The 23,402-nt window shown below is 48.2% G+C and overlaps 1 protein-coding gene across 1 annotated transcript in view; it reads right to left on the bottom strand.

Annotated features, from left to right (window-relative positions):
- LOC128698283 (endoglucanase E-4-like) overlaps positions 1–23,402 on the bottom strand; it is a 28,150-nt gene that overhangs the window by 1,754 nt on the left and 2,994 nt on the right. Inside the window, exons 2-12 of the mRNA XM_070098550.1 lie at positions 21,382–21,446; positions 18,727–18,868; positions 17,459–17,554; positions 9,451–9,539; positions 8,897–8,990; positions 7,527–7,585; positions 6,068–6,186; positions 5,098–5,266; positions 4,581–4,745; positions 3,493–3,641; positions 1,971–2,076 (exon numbers count right to left, since the gene is read on the bottom strand). Of these exons, the coding sequence (XP_069954651.1) occupies positions 1,971–2,076; positions 3,493–3,641; positions 4,581–4,745; positions 5,098–5,266; positions 6,068–6,186; positions 7,527–7,585; positions 8,897–8,990; positions 9,451–9,539; positions 17,459–17,554; positions 18,727–18,868; positions 21,382–21,446 (1,253 nt within the window). The remainder of the gene's footprint in view (positions 1–1,970; positions 2,077–3,492; positions 3,642–4,580; positions 4,746–5,097; positions 5,267–6,067; positions 6,187–7,526; positions 7,586–8,896; positions 8,991–9,450; positions 9,540–17,458; positions 17,555–18,726; positions 18,869–21,381; positions 21,447–23,402) is intronic.

Genomic DNA, 23,402 nt, shown 5'->3' with positions numbered 1-23,402 from the left:
TAAGACAGATGTGCTTATCAGTAAGACAGATGTGCTTATCAGTAAGACAGATGCGCTTATCAGTAAGACAGATGCGCTTATCAGTAAGACAGATGTGCTTATCAGTAAGACAGATGTGCTTATCAGTAAGACAGATGCGCTTATCAGTAAGACAGATGCGCTTATCAGTAAGACAGATGTGCTTATCAGTAAGACAGATGCGCTTATCAGTAAGACAGATGCACTTATCAGTAAGACAGATGCGCTTATCAGTAAGACAGATGTGCTTATCAGTAAGACAGATGCGCTTATCAGTAAGACAGATGCGCTTATCAGTAAGACAGATGCGCTTATCAGTAAGACAGATGCGCTTATCAGTAAGACAGATGCACTTATCAGTAAGACAGATGCGCTTATCAGTAAGACAGATGCACTTACCAGTAAGACAGATGTGCTTATCAGTAAGACAGATGCGCTTATCAGTAAGACAGATGCGCTTACCAGTAAGATGTGCTTATCAGTAAGACAGATGCACTTATCAGTAAGACAGATGCGCTTATCAGTAAGACAGATGCACTTATCAGTAAGACAGATGCACTTATCAGTAAGACAGATGTGCTTATCAGTAAGACAGATGCGCTTATCAGTAAGACAGATGTGCTTATCAGTAAGACAGATGCGCTTATCAGTAAAACAGATGCGCTTATCAGTAAAACAGATGCGCTTATCAGTAAGACAGATGCGCTTATCGGTAAGACAGATGCGCTTATCAGTAAGACAGATGCGCTTATCAGTAAGATGGATTTAAAATCCTATTTGTTAATGCTTTCACACTTTAGTCTACAAATTCCTCATCCTTCTCTGGTGTACCATAAACCAAAAGAAAACAATATCCTCATATACTTCTGGCCACATCATGGCACTAAGAGAGGCATCCTAATCGAGTTTTTTTTTTTAAGTGGCTACAGAACTTGTAGTCCTGAATTCCTAGATGAGCGTAAATCACAGAACAGGTGGGATTCGAACCTATGGCAAGCGTCTCATAACTCGCAGGTTTGTGATTTATTTGCAGTCGCGTTATTAAGATTTTACAAATCATAATAACGAACATAACAGTGTCTAAGACAATTAATGACTAAGACATGCGCAACACCTGGGTATCTTTATTCTGAAGACGTTTCGCCAAACTGGAGACAATATAAAACGTGGTAATCAGTCCCTCAGCCTAGATAGTGTTCACCATCTTGGTTTCACTCCTACCTGGAGGTTACCTGGAGGTTATTCCAGGGATCAACGCCCCCGCGGCCCGGTCCATGACCAGGCCTCCCGATGGATCAGGGAGTTATTCGTGAAAATGCAATATCCTACGTTTTTCAGTCAGTTTTGCAGAATGTAAATTGCAAAACACAAAACATCCATAAACTATCAGAAACAATATCACCGCACCTGACCTCTCCTAGCACCTAACTCCTATTAGTACCCGACCTCTCCTAGCACCTAACCCCTATTACTACCCGACCTCTCCTCGCACCTAACCCCTATTAGTACCCGACCTCTTCTAGCACCTGACGTCTATTAGTACCCGACCTCTTCTAGCACCTAACCCCTATTAGTACCCGACCTCTCCTAGCACCTGACCTAGCACCCAATCTCTTACACCTGCCTATACAATCTCAATTCCTATTGACTTTAAAATACCTGTTGCATAAGGGAAAAGTTATTGATACAAATTTTTTCCAAATCTGCAATTTAGTGTCTCTTAGGACCAATTATGTACCTCTGTAATTTTTTGACTACCGCCCACAGGATGGGTATGGGGTGCATAATAAACATATTAAACTAACTAACTTACGCTAATAATAATAATAGAGTATTGGAAGTAAAAGGCCAATAGATAAACAAAATCTGTCAATGACGAGTAAAATAGTTATAACTGATTCAGGAAAGGTCTCTGACCCACTGTGGTCCACTGACCGGATGAGACTACTAACCAGAGATGGTCCACTGACCAAGGCACCGTACAAAGTGTGGGGGTTCGGTCCAGACTGGGTGTAAGCCCAGCCGTAGTCGCAGTCCTCAGGGGGGTCGGGACACGAGCTGGAGATCAGAGAGAGAGAAAGAGATCACATTAGAAAACTCTAAGTTTTGTGTCAGTAATGCATTCTTGTCTCGGCTGACTTCAGTCCTCACGGACAGAATGCGGGAACGAAGCTGTAAATGTATATTACCTTCTATTGGAACTCATTTTCACACTGTTGAGTTGTTTAGACGTTTTAACTTCTAAGGTTTAAATAATAAGATATTACAAGGACCCCAGTGGAAATACGAGGACCCCAGTGGAAATACGAGGACCCCAATGGAAATACAAGGACCCCAATGGAAATACGAGGACCCCAATGGAAATACGAGGACCCCAATGGAAATACGAGGACCCCAATGGAAATACGAGGACCCCAGTGGAAATACAAGGACCCCAATGGAAATACAAGGACCCCAATGGAAATACGAGGACCCCAATGGAAATACGAGAACCCCAATGGAAATACGTGGACCCCAATGGAAATACGAAGACCCCAATGGAAATACGAGGACCCCAGTGGAAATACAAGGACCCCAATGGAAATACAAGGACCCCAATGGAAATACGAGGACCCCAATGGAAATACGAGGACCCCAATGGAAATACGAGGACCCCAGTGGAAATACAAGGACCCCAATGGAAATACGAGGACCCCAATGGAAATACACTCAATGGAAATACGAGGACCCCAATGGAAATACGAGGACCCCAATGGAAATACGAGGACCCCAATGGAAATACGAGGACCCCAATGGAAATACGAGGACCCCAATGGAAATACGAGAACCCCAATGGAAATACGTGGACCCCAATGGAAATACGAAGACCCCAAAGGAAATTAATCACTTTATCTAACTGTTTTGGGTTATCCTATGTAATTTACACTATGTATGTACCTGTTCCTAAGCAATCTTATTTAAGACGTACAGAAACATCGTTTTATGTGTGTGTGTGTGTGTGTGTGTGTGTGTGTGTGTACTCACCTATTTGTGGTTGCAGGGGTCGAGTCACAGCTCCTGGCCCCGCCTCTTCGCTGATTGCTACTAGGTCCTCTCCCTGCCCCATGAGCTCTATCATACCTCGCCTTAAAACTATGTATGGTTCCTGCCTCCACCACATCACTTTCTAGGCTATTCCATGGCCTGACTACTCTATGACTGAAGAAATACTTCCTAACATCCCTTTGATTCATCTGAGTCTTCAACTTCCAATTGTGACCTCTTGTGTCTGTGTCCCATCTCTGGAACATCCCGTCTTTGTATGTGTGTGTGTGTGTGTGTGTGTGTGTGTGTGTGTGTGTGTGTGTGTGTGTGTGTGTGTGTGTGTGTGTGTGTGTTTGTGTGTGTGTGTGTACTCACCTAATTGTGGTTGCAGGGGTCGAGACTCAGCTCCTGGCCCCGTGTGTGTGTGTGTGTGTGTGTGTGTGTGTGTACCTGGAGCGGTGGTGAGGTCTCTGAGGATAGTTGTCACCGAAGCCCACAACGAAGGACATGTTGTAGCGAGAGTTGGCACCCAGCAACTGGTCCATCTGAGCCTGACCCCACTGGTTGTTCAGAGATGTGTCCACACCGTATTTGGCAGCCTTGAAAAAGAAGAGAGATATAGCGGGTAATCTAACGGCTCTAACCATAACCTTAATTTTTAAAAGGGGTGGACCTGTAAGCCAGCAGAAGTTTTTGGTCAGATGACCAAAAGCTCCAGCTGTTGGTCATTATATGACTAAGACCCGCATCAGGAAACACTTGTCCTGTTTCCTGACCTTACTTAGCTATGCTTGGCAGAAGATACATTTGCTAAAAATCTACATTTTTTGAGTAGGCCTCCGCTGCAAAACAAATTATTTTCCACTCGTATCTTTGCAGTTAATCATCTTATAGACACTGTTGCAATCTTTAAAAATTAAAGTCCATGAAAATTATTTTAAAGATTGTTTTATGCAGCCTGGTCGAATTCAGTAACAGAATTAGATTTGTTTTTAGGTTAACAGTTCTAATTTATTTTGAGGTTTGCACTTTAATATTGTAAACAACGGATTCATATGGCAGCAGCCCTTAAACTGTAGAAGTATTGTGAACAACGGCTTCATATGGCAGCAGCCCTTAAACTGCAGAAATATTGTGAACAACGGCTTCATATGGCAGCAGCCCTTAAACTGTAGAAGTATTATAACCAACAGCTTCACATGGCAGCAGCCCTTAAACAAGAACAGGTTTTATCATTTAGGTGGACAACTTAGTTTGTTGATATTTGCAGGGCAATATTTATGAAGGGACTCAGGGTAACCCAATCAGTCAGAGATGAGTACTTTAGGTGGGATGTACAGTGCCTGCAGTCTTAAGGACGGGTGGGGGCTGTTGCAGTTCAGAGGGTTTTTAAGTCGTGATTTCTACACGCTTTTGGAGAGACAGCTATTGTTTGAATGATGGTGAGCACTTTCTTCTTTTGGGTCACCTTAATGAGAGACCGCCGAGATGGTAAAGAAAAAAAAGAAACAGTGTAAAGAGAAAGAGAAAGAACTGACCAAGAGGGATATGAAGGCAGCATTAGCAGCATGTCTGGTCGTGCCCGACTCATCGAGGAAGACCAATCCTTCTGGGGTGTAGAGGGCAGTGTTTTTTAAATAATCCAGGTAGGTAGTGAGGTGATCTAAATAGTCCTGGGAACCGTCCAACAACCAGAAGAGCGCCTGGTGGGAATCACAAGAAGAGTGTATCAGTAAATTGTCTCAATCTAGGCCTGAAGAAGCAGTGGATGAAATGGTTTTATTTTTCAGGCCTTATTATGGTGGGGAAGTGAGGGAGGGGAAGCTACAATACCATCACCAGAACTATGCACATTAAAAATCTAGCAAATATTTTGAGGAGACATGCAAAGAATCTCAAAGTTTTTTAACATTTTTTTAAATGACGTCTGTTATGTATGCCAATTAAAAAATCTTAGCTCTAGGTCCATGTCTTAATGAAGCTCAATGTCGCTCCCATGAGAGCTTTTTCCGTAACTTTTCGAGCAGTAATGGTGTATCATGGAGCAGGACTCACATAGACTCCGGCCATCTTGTCGTCCCAGTAGAACAGTTGAGCCTCGGATGACTGCAGGCTGAACTCGTCCCAGTGACCCCTGGCGCGGGTGAGGTAGGACGCATCTTCCGTTGCTCTGTACAGCCACAGACCAGCCCAGACCAGCTCGTCACCATACCCGCTCGTTGAACTGCGGGGAGAACCAGATTCTTCTTCTCATGAAAGAGGTGACAACATGGTAAGTCTTGTCAGTCAAATACAGAGAGGTGACTGAAACCAGAGATAGCGAAACAGTAGGTAGGTCAAGGTGCTGTGACCAGTCCAGTAACCTTTCTGTATTTGACTGAAGAAGTATATTGTGTACGAGAACATTACGGAAATAAAGACACCAAGATATCAACTTGTCTGTCTTGTATTCCATTATTACAGCAATAAAGGAGGTAAGTTTTATTCTGTTTGGTAGTAAAATCAACCAGCGTTGCCTGGGTACACTTCGTTTCTCAAAAGTTATAAATGTGAAAAAAATCCATAATTTTTTTTTACCTTATTAGCTCTTCCGATGGTTTCTAAAGTCTCTGTCTCTACACCCGCCTTGTCAGGAGGCAGGTGTGGGGGACTCACACCCTCACAACTGCCCTCTCAGGTGTAAGAATCTTAATTTTATGTTATTAAACAAATGATCAGTTCCCACTGGGCCGAATTTTATGTATTGAAACTGATTAGAAGATTAAGTTGAAAATATACATTTAAAAAAAAATAAAACATCTTTGAAATCATAGGCTAGTCAAAATAATGCAAAAAAATACTCGACCTATTCAAAAAAAAAAGCCGTATAATAATAAAAAAAAAAAAAAAAAAATAATAATAATAATAATAATAATAATAATAATAATAATAATAATAATAATAAATAATTTTTTTTCCAGGCACTGGCTGACCCCTGTGGGTTAAGCGGTTCTACACGAATTTAGAATTTAGAATTTGAACTTACGGGTACCAATCCTTTGCGTCGGGGATCGACATGTCGTAGTGACCACGGAAGTTGTCGGCAAAGTCGTACAGCACTTTCGCCAAATCCATCATCCAAGTGGCGTAGATACTGTCGGTTTTCTGGCGAGAAAAGTAGCGAAGTAGCGAGGGAAGTAGACATGAGGTAGCGAGGGAAGCAGACATGAGGTAGCTAGGGAAGTAGACATGAGGTAGCGAGGGAAGTAGACATGAGGTAGCGAGGGAAGTAGACATGAGGTAGCGAGGGAAGTAGACATGAGGTAGCGAGGGAAGCAGACATGAGGTAGCGAGGGAAGTAGAAATGAGGTAGCGAGGGAAGCAGACATGAGGTAGCGAGGGAAGTAGACATGAAAATAGTGAGGGAAGTAGCGAGGGAAGTAGCAAGGGAAGTACACGAACTTTCAACCACTACAAGGGATTCTTACTCAAATAGAACATATTTCTATTATGCTCTTGGTATTCGCTAGTAATGACATCAATAGCTACGGATCTATTTGAGGTTACCCCGAGCAGTGATCTATTTGAGGTTACCTCGAGCAGTGATCTATTTGAGGTTACTCCGAGCAGTGATCTATATGAGGTTACCCCGAGCAGTGATCTATTTGAGGTTACCCCGAGCAGTGATCTATTTGAGGTTACCCCGAGCAGTGATCTATTTGAGGTTACCCCGAGCAGTGATCTATTTGAGGTTACCCCGAGCAGTGATCTATTTGAGGTTACCCCGAGCAGTGATCTATTTGAGGTTACCCCGAGCAGTGATCTATTTGAGGTTACCCCGAGCAGTGATCCCCCGAAATCGACCCAGGGGGTCGATTTCGGGGATCACTGCTCCCTTTTTCCCGGTCTCAGACCAACGTCCCGGTTGCCGGTCTGACCAACCAGGCTGTGGGTGCCTGGGATACCGTCCCTGAGGATGGCCAATTCCTTCCTAGTTAAATCAGGGAACGGATGGGGTTCAAACCCATGGCTAGTTAGTACACTCTAGTCAAGCGTTAGAAGACCCAAATCAGCAGGAAAGGGTCTATGACGGGCGAGATGGAACACAGTGAGAGCAAAGATCTGCCTTAGTGGTTCGGATTGAGTTCCTGGGTAAACTAACTCGACCAAGACAGTAATTAACACTGCAATGCCTCTCAGTATCTCTGAATACTTCTCATTACCTCTCATTATCCCTCAATACCCCTCAATACCTCTCAATACCTCTCAGGTAACTCTGAAACACAATCAGTCACTGATTAGTGCAGTTACGTTCAGATTCTCTGCTCGTATCGCACCTTGTGGCTATCATTAAATGTACAATCTTCCACGTAAACTGTAGTTAACTTCTAGTAGCTATATACAGCGAACCGCTGGCTGGTTTGGAACCGGGCAGCGGAGGAGATAACCATCGATACCGACTAGAAAGCTTGAGAAATGGAGCAACAACAACCTGGAGGCCTCACCATGTAAACGATGGAGGCGGCGGCCAGAGCAGCAGCAGTCTCGGCAGCCAATTCTGTTCCTGGAAGAAGAGATTTTTCAGGTTTTACCTGGAGGGACTAGTTTCTCGGGGAGTTCAGCTCGTCCTACGAACGGAGATGTGTTTGTGACTTGATAAATCCCACTGTGTGGGCGAAACGTTGTCAATAAAGACTCGTATTGTGTGGCATTTGTATCTGCTTTTCCATCGCCCGACGAATGAACTTTCTACCATTAAAAAGTAATGAGTAGTGTTATTAACCCTGTCAGTGGAAGTATTACCAGAAAGACAATCCTTGACCAGCCAGGGTCACCAGGATCCCGAGCTGACCAGCCAGGGTCACCAGGATCCCGAGCTGACCAGCCAGGGTCACCAGGACCCCGAGCTGACCAGCCAGGGTCACCAGGATCCCGAGCTGACCAGCCAGGGTCACCAGGACCCCGAGCTGACCAGCCAGGGTCACCAGGACCCCAAGCTGACCAGCTAGGGTCACCAGGACCCCGAGCTGACCAGCCAAGGTCACCAGGACCTCGAGCTGACCAGCCAGGGTCACCAGGACCCCGAGCTGACCAGCCAGGGTCACCAGGACCCCGAGCTGACCAGCCAGGGTCACCAGGACCCCGAGCTGACCAGCCAGGGTCACCAGAACCTCGAGCTCACCAGCTAGAGTCACCAGGACCCCGAGCTGACCAGCCAGGGTCACCGGGACCCCGAGCTGACCAGCTAGGGTCACCAGAACCATGAGCTGACCAGCCAGGGTCACCAGAACCCCGAGCTGACCAGCCAGGGTCACCAGAACCCCGAGCTGACCAGCTAGAGTCACCAGGACCCCGAACTGACCAGCCAGGGTCACCAGAACCCCGAGTTGACCAGCTAGAGTTACCAGAACCCCCAGCTGACCAGCCAGGTTCACCAGAACCCCGAGCTGACCAGCCAGGGTCACCAGAACCCCGAGCTAACCAGCCAGGGTCACCAGAACCCCGAGCTGACCAGCCAGGGTCACCAGAACCCCGAGCTAACCAGCCAGGGTCACCAGAGCCCCGAGCTGACCAGCCAGGGTCACCAGAACCCCGAGCTGACCAGGCAGGGTCACCAGGACCCCAAGCTGACCAACCAGGGTCAACAGAACCCCGAGCTGACCAGCCAGGGTCACCAGAACCCCGAGCTCACCAGCTAGAGTCACCAGAACCCCGAGCTGACCAGCCAGGGTCACCAGAACCCCGAGCTCACCAGCTAGAGTCACCAGAACCCCGAGCTGACCAGCCAGGGTCACCAGAACCCCGAGCTCACCAGCTAGAGTCACCAGAACCCCGAGCTGACCAGCCAGGGTAGTCAGTACGAAAATTCACTAACCAGGGTTACTCTCATCAATCTTGTAAGCAGGTCGCTCCATGGTCATGGTTTCAGGTCGGCCCCAAGAGCTGTTATCAACATTACCGTTTCCAACCTGGAAAGAAAGAACGGAATCCGTAAAGTTTGCTGGCCACAGACCGGACCGGGGGGGGGGGCGTTGACCCCTGAAACCCTCTCCTGATATACTCCAGTTATTTCATTCTTTTTTTGTATGTATGTACATTTTACCTATGACAAATAAAATAATACCTATCATCTTTCTCGTCCTCTAAGATCCTCATGTGAACTGATTTCATTATCACGTACGCAATCGAATAATCACGTACGCAGGGAATAATTCCTAGTGTTTATTCCCACTAAGATCATACAGAAAAGGTGTAGCTGTACACTGTACACTTTCAGTGTTTCCACAGTCCCATGTCCCACACACTGCGGGTAGGAGCACAATGTAACTATCCAACAGAATGTATCCGATATGTTAATAAGTCTTCACGATGGAATTCTACGCTGGCGCTACACTAATAGCATTCTCAAGCCACAGAAAGATGGTTTACCTGGCCCCAGAGCTCATATGATGAAGTGTGACACTTGAAGAAGTAGTCGGTAGCCCACTTGATAGTATCAAGAGCGATCCGAGTCTTGTCTGTGGGCAATGAGAAAATAAATACTTAAAGAACAGTGGAACACTAAGGCAGGCCTACTGCCCTTTACTAGCACTGAGGCAAGTCTACTGCCCCTTACAAGCACTGAGGCAAGCCTACTGCCCCTTACTAGCACTGAGGCAAGCCTACTGACCCTCACTAGCACTGACGCAAGCCTACTGCCCTTTTCTAGCACTGAGGCAAGCCTACTGACCCTTACCAGCACTGAGGCAAGCCTACTGACCCTTACTAGCACTGAGGCAAGCCTACTGACCCTTACTAGCACTGAGGCAAGCAAACTGACCCTTACTAGCACTGAGGCAAGCCTACTGCCCCTTACTAGTACTGAGGCAAGCCTACTGACCCTTACTAGCACTGAGGCAAGCCTACTGCCCCTTACCAGTACTGAGGCAAGCCTAATGACTCTTACTAGCACTGAGGCAAGCCTACTGATCCTTACTAGCACTGAGGCAAGCGTACTGCCCCTTACTAGCACTGAGGAAAGCCTACTGCCCCTTACTAGCACTGAGGCAAGCCTACTGACCCTTACTAGCACTGAGGCAAGCCTACTGCCCCTTAATAGCACTGAAGCAAGCCTACTGCCCCTTACTAGCACTGAGGCAAGCCTACTGACCCTCACTAGCACTGAGGCAAGCCTACTGCCCTTTTCTAGCACTGAGGCAAGCCTAATGACCCTTACCAGCACTGAGGCAAGCCTACTGACCCTTACTAGCACTGAGGCAAGCCTACTGACCCTTACTAGCACTGAGGCAAGCAAACTGACCCTTACTAGCACTGAGGCAAGCCTACTGCCCCTTACTAGTACTGAGGCAAGCCTACTGACCCTTACTAGCACAGAGGCAAGCCTACTGCCCCTTACCAGTACTGAGGCAAGCCTAATGACCCTTACTAGCACTGAGGCAAACCTACTGACCCTTACAAGCACTGAGGCAAGCCTACTGCCCCTTACTAGCACTGAGGCAAGCCTACTGCCCCTTAGTAGCAATGAGGAAAGCCTACTGAAGATTACTAACACTGAGGCAAGCCTACTGACCCTTACTAGCACTGAGGCAAGCCTACTGACCCTTACTAGCACTGAGGCAAGCCTACTGCCCTTTACTAGCACTGAAGCAAGCCTACTGCCCCTTACTAGCACTGAGGCAAGCCTACTGCCCGTTACTAGCACTGAGGCAAGCCTACTGCCCCTTACTAGCACTGAGGCAAGCCTACTGCCCCTTACTAGCACTGAGGCAAGCCTACTGCCCCTTACTAGCACTGAGACAAGCCTACTAACAGTTACTAGCGCTGAGGCAAGCCTACTGCCCCTTACTAGCACTGAGACAAGCCCACTGCCCCTTACTAGCACTGAGGCAAGCCTACTGCCCCTTACTAGCACTGAAGCAAGCCTACTGCCCCTTACTAGCACTGAGGCAAGCCTATTGACCCTTACCAGCACTGAGGCAAGCCTACTGCCCCTTACTAGCACTGAGGCAAGCCTACTGCCCCTTACTAGCCCTGAGGCAATCCTACTGCCCCTTACTAGCACTGAAGCAAGCCTACTGCCCCTTACTAGCACTGAGGCAAGCCTACTGACCCTTACTACCACTGAGGCAAGCCTACTGCCCCTTACTAGCACTGAAGCAAGCCTACTGCCTCTTACTAGCACTGAGGCAAGCCTACTGCCCCTTACTAGCACTGAGGCAAGCCTACTGCCCCTTACTAGCACTGAGGCAAGCCTACTGCCCCTTACTAGCACTGAGGCAATCTTACTGCCCCTTACTAGCACACAGGCAAGCCTACTGCCCCTTACTAGCACTGAAGCAAGCCTACTCCCCCTTACTAGCACTGAGGCAAGCCTACTGACCCTTACTAGCATTGAAGCAAGCCGTCTGCCCCTTACTAGCACTGAGGCAAGCCTAATGACCCTTACTATCACTGAGGCAAGCCTACTGCCTTTTACTAGCACTGAAGCAAGCCTACTGCTTCTTACTAGCACTGAAGCAAGCCTACTGACCGTTACTAGCACTGAGGCAAGCCTACTGCCCCTTAATAGCACTAAGGCAAGCCTACTGACCCTTACTAGCATTGAAGCAAGCCGTCTGCCCCTTACTAGCACTGAGGCAAGCCTACTGACCCTTACTAGCACTGAGGCAAGCCTACTGCCTTTTACTAGCACTGAAGCAAGCCTACTGCTTCTTACTAGCACTGAAGCAAGCCTACTGACCGTTACTAGCACTGAGGCAAGCCTACTGCCCCTTAATAGAACTGAGGCAAGCCTACTGACCCTTATTAGCACTGAAGCAAGCCTACTGCCCCTTACTACCACTGAGGCAAGCCTACTGATCCTTACTAGCACAGAGGCAAGCCTAGTACCCCTTACTAGCATTGAAGCAAGCCTACTGAACCTTACTAGCACTGAGGCAAGCCTACTGACCTTTACTAGCACTAAGGCAAACCTAATGCCCCTTACTAGCGCTGAGGCAAGCCTACTGACCCTTACTAGCACTTAGACAATCCTACTGCCCTTTACTAGCACTGGGGCAAGCCTACTACCCCTTACTAGCACTGAGGCAAGCCTATTGTCACTTACTAGCACTGAGGCAAGCCTACTGACCGTTACTAGCACTGAGGCAAGCCTACTGCCCCTTACTAGGACTGAGGCAAGCCTACTGACCCTTACTAGCACTGAGGCAAGCCTACTGCCCCTTACTAGCACTGAAGCAAGCCTACTGCCCGTTACTAGCTCTGAAGCAAGCCGACTGACCGTTACTAGCACTGAGGCAAGCCTACTGCCCCTTACTAGCACTGAGGCAAGCCTACTGCCCCTTACTAGCACTGATGCAATCCTACTGCCTCTTACTGGTACTGAGGCAAGCCTACTGACCCTTACTAGCGCTGAGGCAAGAATACTGCCCCTTACTAGCACTGACGAAAGCCTACTGACCCTTACTAGCACTGAGGGAAGCCTACTACCCCTAACTAGCACTGAGGCAAGCCTACTGACCCTTACTGGCACTGACGCACGCCTACTGCCCCTTACTAGCACTGAGGCAAGCCTACTGCCCCTTACTAGCACTGAAGCAAGCCTACTGCCCCTTACTAGCGCTGAGGCAAGCCTACTGCCCCTAACTAGCACTGAGGCAAGCCTACTGCCCCTTACTAGCACTGAAGCAAGCCTTTTGCCCTTTACTAGCACTGAGGCAAGCCTACTGACCCTTACTAGCATTGAGGCAAGCCTACTGCCCTTTACTAGCACTGAAGCAAGCCTACTGCCCCTTACTAGCACTGAGGCAAGCCTACTGACCGTTACTAACGCAGAGGCAAGCCTACTGCCCCTTACTAGCACTGAGGCAAGCCTACTACCCCTTACTAGCACTGATGCAATCCTACTGCCTCTTACTAGTACTGAGGGAAGCCTACTGACCCTTACTTGCGCTGAGGCAAGCCTACTGCCCCTTACTAGCACTGAGGAAAGCCTACTGACCCTTACTAGCACTGAGGGAAGCCTACTCCCTCTTACTAGCACTGAGGCAAGCCTACTGACCCTTACTCGCACTGAGGCAAGCCTACTGCCCCTTACTAGCACTGAGGCAAACCTACTGCCCCTTACTAGCACTGAAGGAAGCCTACTGCCCCTTACTAGCGCTGAGGCAAGCCTACTGCCCCTTACTAGCACTGAGGCAAACCTACTGCCCCTTACTAGCACTGACGGAAGCCTACTGCCCCTTACTAGCGCTGAGGCAAGCCTACTGCCCCTTACTAGCGCTGAGGCAAGCCTACTGCCCCTTACTAGCACTGAGGCAAGACTACTGCCCCTTACTAGCACTGAAGCAAGCCTTCTGCCTCTTACTAGCACTGAGGCAAGCCTACTGACCCTTACTAGCATTGAGGCAAGACTACTGCCCCTCACTAGCACTGAAGCAAGCCTTCTGCTTCTTACTAGCACTGAGGCAAGCCTACTGACCGTTACTAGCACTGAGGCAAGCCTACTGCTCCTTACTAGCACTGAGGCAAGCTTACTGACCCTTACTAGCACTGAAGCAAGCCTACTGCCCCTTACTAGCACTGAGGCAAGCCTACTACCCCTTACTAGTACTGAAGCAAGCCTACTGCCCATTACTAGCAATGAGGCAAGCGTACTGACCCTTACTAGCACTGAGGCAATCCTAATGCCCCTTACTAGCGCTGAGGCAAGCCTACCGACCCTTACTAGCACTAACGCAATCCTACTGCCCCTTACTAGCAATGAGGCAAGCCTACTGCCCCTTACTAGCACTGAAGCATGCCTACTGACCCTTACTAGCACTGAGGGAAGCCTACTGCCCCTTACTAGCACTGAATCAAGCCTACTGACCCTTACTAGCACTAAGGCAAGCCTACTGCCCCTTACCAGCACCGAAGCAAGCCTATTGCCCCTTACTAGCACTGAGGCAAGCCTACTGACCCTTACTAGCACTGAGGCAAGCCTACTGCCCCTTACTAGCACTGAGGCAAGCCTACTGCCGCTTACTAGCACTGATGCAATCCTACTGCCTCTTACTAGCACTGAGGCAAGCCTACTGACCCTTACTAGCGCTGAGGCAAGCCTACTGCCCCTTACTAGCACTGAGGCAAGCCTACTGACCCTTACTAGCACTGAGGGAAGCCTACTGACCCTTACTAGCTCTGAGGCAAGCCTACTGCCCCTTACTAGCTCTGAAGCAAGCCTACTGCCCCTTACTAGCACTGAGGCAAGCCTACTGCAGCTTACTAGCACTGAGGGAAGCCTACTGACCGTTACTAGCACTGAGGCAAGCCTACTGACCCTTACTAGCACTGAGGCAAGCCTACTGACCCTTACTAGCACTGAGGCAAGCCTACTGCCCCTTACTAGCACTGAAGCAAGCCTACCGCTTCTTACTAGCACTGAGGCAAGCCTACTGACCCTTACTAGCACTGAGGCAAGCCTACTGCCCCTTACTAGCACTATGGCAAGCCTACTGACCCTTACTAGCACTGATGCAATCCTAGTGCCTCTTACTAGCACTGAGGCAAGCCTACTGACCCTTACTAGCGCTGAGGCAAACCTACTGCCCCTTACTAGCACTGAGGAAAGCCTACTGACCCTTACTAGCACTGAGGCAAGCCTACTGACCATTACTAGCACTGATGCAATCCTACTGCCTCTTACTAGCACTGAGGCAAGCCTACTGACCCTTACTAGCGCTGAGGCAAGCCTTCTGCCCGTTACTAGCACTGAGGAAAGCCTACTGACCATTACTAGCTCTGAGGGAAGCCTACTGCCTCTTACTAGCACTGAGGCAAGCCTACTGACCCTTACTAGCACTGAGGCAACCCTACTGCCCCTTACTACCACTGAGGCAAGCCTACTGCCCCTTACTAGCACTGAGGCAAGCCTACTGACCCTTACTAGCACTGATGGAAGCCTACTGACCCTTACTAGCACTGAGGGAAGCCTACTGTCCCTTACTAGCACTGAGGCAAGCCTACTACCCCTTACTAGCACTGAGGCAAGCCTACTGACCCTTACTAGCACTGAGGCAAGCCTACTGCCCCTTACTAGCACTGAGGCAAGCCTACTGCCCCTTACTAGCACTGAGGCAAGCTTACTGACCCTTACTAGCAGTGAGTCAAGCCTACTGACCTCTACTAGTACTGAGGCAAGCCTACCGATCCTTACTAGCACTGAGGCAAGCCTTCTGACCCTTACTGGCAGTGAGGTAAGCCTACTGCCCTTTACTAGCACTGAGGCAAGCCTACTGACCCTTACTAGCACTGAGGCAAGCCTTCTGACTCTTACTAGCACTGAGGCAAGCCTACTGCCCCTTACTAGCAATGAGGCAAGCCTACTGACCCTCGCTAGCACTGAGGCAAGCCTACTGACCCTTATTAGCACTGAGGCAAGCCTACTGACCCTTACTAGCACTGAGGCATGCCTACTGCCCCTTACTAGCACTGAGGCAAGCCTACTGACCCTTACTAGCACTGAGGGAAGCTTACTGCCCCTTACTAGCACTGAGGCAAGCCTACTGCCCCTTACTAGCACTGAGGCAAGCCTACTGACCCTTACTAGCACTGAGGGAAGCCTACTGCCTCTTACTAGCACTGAGGCAAGCCTACTGACCCTTACTAGCACTGAGGCAACTCTACTGCCCCTTACTAGCACTGAGGCAAGCCTACTGCCCCTTACTAGCACTGAGGCAAGCCTACTGACCCTTACTAGCACTGATGGAAGCCTACTGACCCTTACTAGCACTGAGGGAAGCCTACTGTCCCTTACTAGCACTGAGGCAAGCCTACTACCCCTTACTAGCACTGAGGCAAGCTTACTGACCCTTACTAGCAGTGAGGCAAGCCTACTGACCTCTACTAGTACTGAGGCAAGCCTACCGATCCTTACTAGCGCTGAGGCAAGCCTTCTGACCCTTACTAGCAGTGAGGTAAGCCTACTGCCCTTTACTAGCACTGAGGCAAGCCTACTGACCCTTACTAGCACTGAGGCAAGCCTTCTGACTCTTACTAGCACTGAGGCAAGCCTACTGCCCCTTACTAACACTGAGGCAAGCCTACTGCCCCTTACTAACACTGAGGGAAGCCTACTGCCCCTTACTAACACTGAGGCAAGCCTACTGCCCCTTACTAACACTGAGGGAAGCCTACTGCCCCTTACTAACACTGAGGGAAGCCTACTGCCCCTTACTAACACTGAGGGAAGCCTACTGCCCCTTACTAACACTGAGGGAAGCCTACTGCCCCTTACTAACACTGAGGGAAGCCTACTGCCCCTTACTAACACTGAGGGAAGCCTACTGCCCCTTACTAACACTGAGGCAAGCCTACTGCCCCTTACTAACACTGAGGGAAGCCTACTGCCCCTTACTAACACTGAGGGAAGCCTACTGCCCCTTACTAACACTGAGGCAAGCCTACTGCCCCTTACTAACACTGAGGGAAGCCTACTGACCCTTGCTAGGCACGTCTCACCTATTACTATTAGAAATAATTTAGAAAACCGGCAAATTGATGATTTAAACAATTGTTGAACACCTTGGTATTTTTACTGTGCAAACGTTTCGCCAGCCAGTGGCTTCATCATTCCACTGGCCGGCGAAACGTTTACACAATAAAGATACCCAAGTGTTGCATCAGTGCTTCAGCCAGCAGGTCTCGCTCGCACACATATACAAAACCATTCCCACCCATTTTGTGTTTTTCATCTTATCTAGGCACTTATCTGTGCCGCCCTCACTCTGCTGTCAATGATGCTGTATGCTGCAGAGAGATGCCTCACCCACAACAAAAGTGAGATAAACAGTCAATGATGCTGTATGCTGCAGAGAGATGCCTCACCCACAACAAAAGTGAGATAAACAGTCAATGATGCTGTATGGTACAGAGAGATGCCTCACCCACAACAACAGTGAGATAAACAGTCAATGATGCTGTATGCAGCAAAGAGATGCCTCACCCACAACAACAGTGAGATAAACAGTCAATGATGCTGTGTGCTACAGAGAGATGCCTCACCCACAACAACAGTGAGATAAACAGTCAATGATGCTGTATGCTGCAGAGAGATGCCTCACCCACAACAACAGTGAGATAAACAGTCAATGATGCTGTATGCAGCAAAGAGATGCCTCACCCACAACAAAAGTGAGATAAACAGTCAATGATGCTGTATGCAGCAAAGAGATGCCTCACCCACAACAACAGTGAGATAAACAGTCAATGATGCTGTGTGCTACAGAGAGATGCCTCACCCACACCAACAGTGAGATAAACAGTCAATGATGCTGTATGCTACAGAGAGATGCCTCACCCACAACAACAGTGAGATAAACAGTCAATGATGCTGTATGCTACAGAGAGATGCCTCACCCACAACAGTAGGGTAAACAGTATGAGAAAGATAACTCACCCATTTCACTATAGCCGTCAGGAAACTCGAGGAGGCCCCAGGATAGCATGGTAACGGTGAAGGCCATCGGGAAGCCGAACTTGACATAGTTGCCGGCTGTGGGAAAGGTAAAGAGATATGTTGTTACCTGTACAGAGTAATTCTCTAACCTGAGAGTGTAAGGGTAAAGAACGATGCTAGCAGGTACAGTAAAACTGAGACACTTATATGGAAGCGAGTTTTTATTTACACAACGTTTCGCTCACACACATACACACACACACACACACACACACACACACACACACAGACACACACACACACACACACACAAACACACACACACACACACACACACAAACAAACAATAGATGAACGATGAAGAAAAAAAATACCTGAAGGCATTGTTATGCTAGACAAGAAGAACAAGAGGACGTGTGTGTGTGTGTGTGTACTTACCTATTTGTGGTTGCAGGGGACGAGCCACAGCTCCTGGCCCCGTCTCTTCGATGGTCGCTACTAGGTCCACTCTCTCCCTCTGTGTGTGTGTGTGTGTGTGTGTGTGTGTGTGTGTGTGTGTGTGTGTGTGTGTGTGTATGTGTACTTACCTATTTGTGGTTGCAGGGGACGAGCCACAGCTCCTGGCCCCGTCTCTTCGCTGGTCGCTACTAGGTCCACTCTCTCCCTCTGTGTGTGTGTGTGTGTGTGTGTGTGTGTGTGTGTGTGTGTGTGTGTGTGTGTGTGTGTGTGTGTATGTGTACTTACCTATTTGTGGTTGCAGGGGACGAGCCACAGCTCCTGGCCCCGTCTCTTCGCTGGTCGCTACTAGGTCCACTCTCTCCCTCTGTGTGTGTGTGTGTGTGTGTGTGTGTGTGTGTGTGTGTGTGTGTGTGTGTGTGTGTATGTGTACTTACCTATTTGTGGTTGCAGGGGACGAGCCACAGCTCCTGGCCCCGTCTCTTCGCTGGTCGCTACTAGGTCCACTCTCTCCCTCTGTGTGTGTGTGTGTGTGTGTGTGTGTGTGTGTGTGTGTGTGTGTGTGTGTGTGTGTGTGTGTGTGTGTGTGTGTGTGTGTGTGTATGTGTACTTACCTATTTGTGGTTGCAGGGGACGAGCCACAGCTCCTGGCCCCGTCTCTTCGCTGGTCGCTACTAGGTCCACTCTCTCCCTCTGTGTGTGTGTGTGTGTGTGTGTGTGTGTGTGTGTGTGTGTGTGTGTGTGTGTGTGTGTGTGTGTGTGTGTGTGTGTGTGTGTGTGTGTGTGTGTGTGTGTGTGGTCATGGTTCTTACCATCATAGTAGCCACCAACAAGGTCATAACCGACATCAGAACCGTCGTCCAGACCAGAGTCATTCCGCCAGGAAACATGTTTGTTTGCTGGTAGATAACCTGACCTCTGGGCTTCATAGAAGAATAATGACATGCAGAGCGCCTGTGAGTGTGAGATGGACAAGAAAATTTAGAAAACCAGACCTAGAGGAGAGTTTAAGAGGAACAGTGAAAGCAGCATTACCAAGTGGAGATGAGACGCAGTTATCGCCTCGAAGAGCGATATTTTTTTGTCCAGTACCAATTGTCCTATCAATGAAAACACAACCATTATGGCAATACTGATCAGTGCCACTCATCCTGAGTGAACACTCCACCATAGTGACAGTAATGATCAGTGCCACTCATCCTGAGTGAACACTCCACCATAGTGACAGTAATGATCAGTGCCACTCATCCTGAGTGAACACTCCACCATAGTGACAGTAATGATCAGTGCCACTCATCCTGAGTGAACACTCCACCATAGTGACAGTAATGATCAGTGCCACTCATCCTGAGTGAACTCTCCACCATAGTGACAGTAATGATCAGTGCCACTCATCCTGAGTGAACTCTCCACCATAGTGACAGTAATGATCAGTGCCACTCATCCTGAGTGAACACTCCACCATAGTGACAGTAATGATCAGTGCCACTCATCCTGAGTGAACACTCCACCATAGTGACAGTAATGATCAGTGCCACTCATCCTGAGTGAACTCTCCACCATAGTGACAGTAATGATCAGTGCCACTCATCCTGAGTGAACACTCCACCATAGTGACAGTAATGATCAGTGCCACTCATCCTGAGTGAACACTCCACCATAGTGACAGTAATGATCAGTGCCACTCATCCTGAGTGAACACTCCACCATAGTGACAGTAATGATCAGTGCCACTCATCCTGAGTGAACTCTCCACCATAGTGACAGTAATGATCAGTGCCACTCATCCTGAGTGAACACTCCACCATAGTGACAGTAATGATCAGTGCCACTCATCCTGAGTGAACACTCCACCATAGTGACAGTATATCTCATCTCAAATAATCAAGACTTTTTACCAGTTCGTCTTTGGCTTTTTCACTACTTTTAGAGTGATGACCGAGAAGCCAGGATAAGGCTTCAGTCAGATGTCCAAAAGCTCTACTGATTGGGGTCATTATTTACAAATTAAATATTATTTTCCCTATTAAAATTATAAGAGTGCAGGAATGTGACCCACGAAGAATAACAAATCACAATACCGTGGGTGGAACAATTTACAATCCGCAATACCGTAGCTGGAACAATTTACAATCCGCAATACCGTAGCTGGAACAATTTACAGTCCAGAATACCGTCGGTGGAACAATTTACAAACCGCAATACCGTAGCTGGAACAATTTACAATCCGCAATACCGTAGCTGGAACAATTTACAACCCACAATACCGTAGCTGGAACAATTTACAATCCGCAATACCGTAGCTGGAACTATTTACAACTCACAATACCATAGTTGGAATAGTTTACAATCTACAATACCGTGGGTGTAACCATTTACAATTCACAAATAAATTAGTTAGTAAATGGGGAGTTTCGAGCCTATTTACTACACAATGAGTCATTAAGGCTGCATGTTACCTGTTTACCACCAGTCAAGAATATTTTAATACCTAAAAGAGTGATCAAAGTGAACTACCAGTGTATATACTCTGAGAGATATACACATCTCAGTGTATATACTCTGAGAGATATACACATCTCAGTGTATATACACTGAGAGACATATACCTCTCAGTGTATATACACTGAGAGATATACACATTTCAGTGTATATACACTGAGAGACATATACCTCTCAGTGTATATACACTGAGAGATATACACCTCTCAGTGTATATACACTGAGAGACATATACCTCTCAGTGTATATACACTGAGAGACATACACCTCTCAGTGTATATACACTGAGAGATATACACCTCTCAGTGTATATACACTGAGAGACATATACCTCTCAGTGTATATACACTGAGAGATATACACATCTCAGTGTATATACACTGAGAGACATACATCTCTCAGTGTATATACACTGAGAGACATATACCTCTCAGTGTATATACACTGAGAGACATATACCTCTCAGTGTATATACACTGAGAGATATACACCTCTCAGTGTATATACACTGAGAGACATACACCTCTCAGTGTATATACACTGAGAGACATATACCTCTCAGTGTATATACACTGAGAGACATACACCTCTCAGTGTATATACACTGAGAGACATATACCTCTCAGTGTATATACACTGAGAGACATATACCTCTCAGTGTATATACACTGAGAGACATACACCTCTCAGTGTATATACACTGAGACATACACCTGTCAGTGTACATACACTGAGAGACATACACCTCTCAGTGTATATATTCTGTGTATACTAAATTTTAAATCATTGCCAAAGGAATATAATTTTTTTAATCAAAATTTTGTATAATGAAAAAATTATGATAATTCTCTCTTACTGCATTATTTTTTTATATCTATATTGATAAATTTATTTTGATTTATTCGTTTATTTTTATATATATTTTTTTCATTTAATATTTTTATAGTCATTTATTTCTGACTCACCTGCTGGTAGTCGACGGGTGACATGCCTGTGGTAGTGCACGGGTTCACGTCGGCGTGGGCGGTATCTGTGGGCGTGACGGGTAGTGAGTGAGTGGGGTGTGGGCGTGAGAGGTAGTGAGTGAGTGGGGTGTGGGCGTGAGAGGTAGTGAGTGAGTGGGGTGTGGGCGTGAGGGTAGTGAGTGGGGTGTGGGCGTGAGAGGTAGTGAGTGAGTGGGGTGTGGGCGTGAGGGGTAGTGGGTGAGTGGGGTGTGGGCGTGAGGGTAGTGAGTGGGGTGTGGGCGTGAGAGGTAGTGAGTGAGTGGGGTGTGGGCGTGAGGGTAGTGAGTGAGTGGGGTGTGGGCGTGACGGGTAGTGGGTGAGTGGGGTGTGGGCGTGAGGGGTAGTGAGTGAGTGGGGTGTGGGCGTGAGGGTAGTGAGTGGGGTGTGGGCGTGAGAGGTAGTGAGTGAGTGGGGTGTGGGCGTGACGGGTAGTGGGTGAGTGGGGTGTGGGCGTGAGGGGTAGTGAGTGAGTGGGGTGTGGGCGTGAGGGTAGTGAGTGGGGTGTGGGCGTGAGAGGTAGTGAGTGAGTGGGGTGTGGGCGTGAGGGTAGTGAGTGGGGTGTGGGCGTGAGGGTAGTGAGTGGGGTGTGGGCGTGAGGGGTAGTGAGTGAGTGGGGTGTGGGCGTGAGGGTAGTGAGTGGGGTGTGGGCGTGAGTGGTAGTGAGTGAGTGGGGTGTGGGCGTGAGGGTAGTGAGTGGGGTATGGGCGTGAGAGGTAGTGAGTGAGTGGGGTGTGGGCGTGAGGGGTAGTGGGTGAGTGGGTGTGGGCGTGAGAGGTAGTGACAAGAGCGATAGTGATAAAGTGCATATGTGTGTGTGTGTGTGTGTGTGTGTGTGTGTGTGTGTGTGTGTGTGTGTGTGTGTGTGTGTGTGTGTGTGTGTGTGTGTGTGTGTGTGTGTGTGTGTGTGTGTGTGTGTGTGTGTGTGTGTGTGTACTCACCTATTTGTACTCACCTATTTGTGGTTGCAGGGGTCGAGTCCTAGCTCCTGGCCCCGCCTCTTCACCGGTTGCTACTTGGGCCTCTCTCTCCCCGCTCCATGAGCTTTATCAAACCTCGTCTTAAAACTGTGTATGGTTCCTGCCTCCACTACGTCATTTTCTAGGCTATTCCACTGCCTTACAACTCTATGACTGAAGAAATACTTCCTACTATCTCTCTGACTCATTTGTGTCTTCAACTTCCAATTGTGGCCTCTTGTTTCTGTGTCCCCTCCCTGGAACATCCTGTCTTTGTGTGTGTGTGTGTGTGTGTGTGTGTGTGTGTGTGTGTGTGTGTGTGTGTGTGTGTGTGTGTGTGTGTGTGTGTGTGTGTGTGTACTCACCTAGTTGTACTCACCTAGTTGAGGTTGCAGGGGTCGAGTCCAAGCTCCTGGCCCCGCCTCTTCACTGGTCGCTACTAGGTCACTCTCCCTGAACCATGAGCTTTATCGTACCTCTGCTTAAAGCTATGTATGGATCCTGCCTCCACTACATCGCTTCCCAAACTATTCCACTTCCTGACTACTCTGTGGCTGAAGAAATACTTCCTAACATCCCTTTGATTCATCTGTGTCTTCAGCTTCCAACTGTGTCCCCGTGTTGCTGTGTCCAGTCTCTGGAACATCCTGTCTTTGTCCACCTTGTCAATTCCTCTCAGTATTTTGTAAGTCGTTATCATGTCCCCCCTATCTCTCCTGTCCTCCAGTGTCGTCAGGTTGATTTCCCTTAACCTCCCCTAGTAGGACATACCTCTTAGCTCTGGGACTAGTCTTGTTGCAAACCTTTGCACTTTCTCCAGTTTCTTTACGTGCTTGGCTAGGTGTGGGTTCCAAACTGGTGCCGCATACTCCAATATGGGCCTAACGTACACGGTGTACAGGGTCCTGAACGATTCCTTATTAAGATGTCGGAATGCTGTTCTGAGGTTTGCTAGGCGCCCATATGCTGCAGCAGTTATTTGGTTGATGTGTGCTTCAGGAGATGTGCCTGGTGTTATACTCACCC

This window comes from Cherax quadricarinatus, chromosome 63 (assembly GCF_038502225.1).
Source record: "Cherax quadricarinatus isolate ZL_2023a chromosome 63, ASM3850222v1, whole genome shotgun sequence".
In the NCBI taxonomy this organism is placed as follows: domain Eukaryota; kingdom Metazoa; phylum Arthropoda; class Malacostraca; order Decapoda; family Parastacidae; genus Cherax; species Cherax quadricarinatus.
This window is presented reverse-complemented; position numbering and strand designations above follow the sequence as displayed.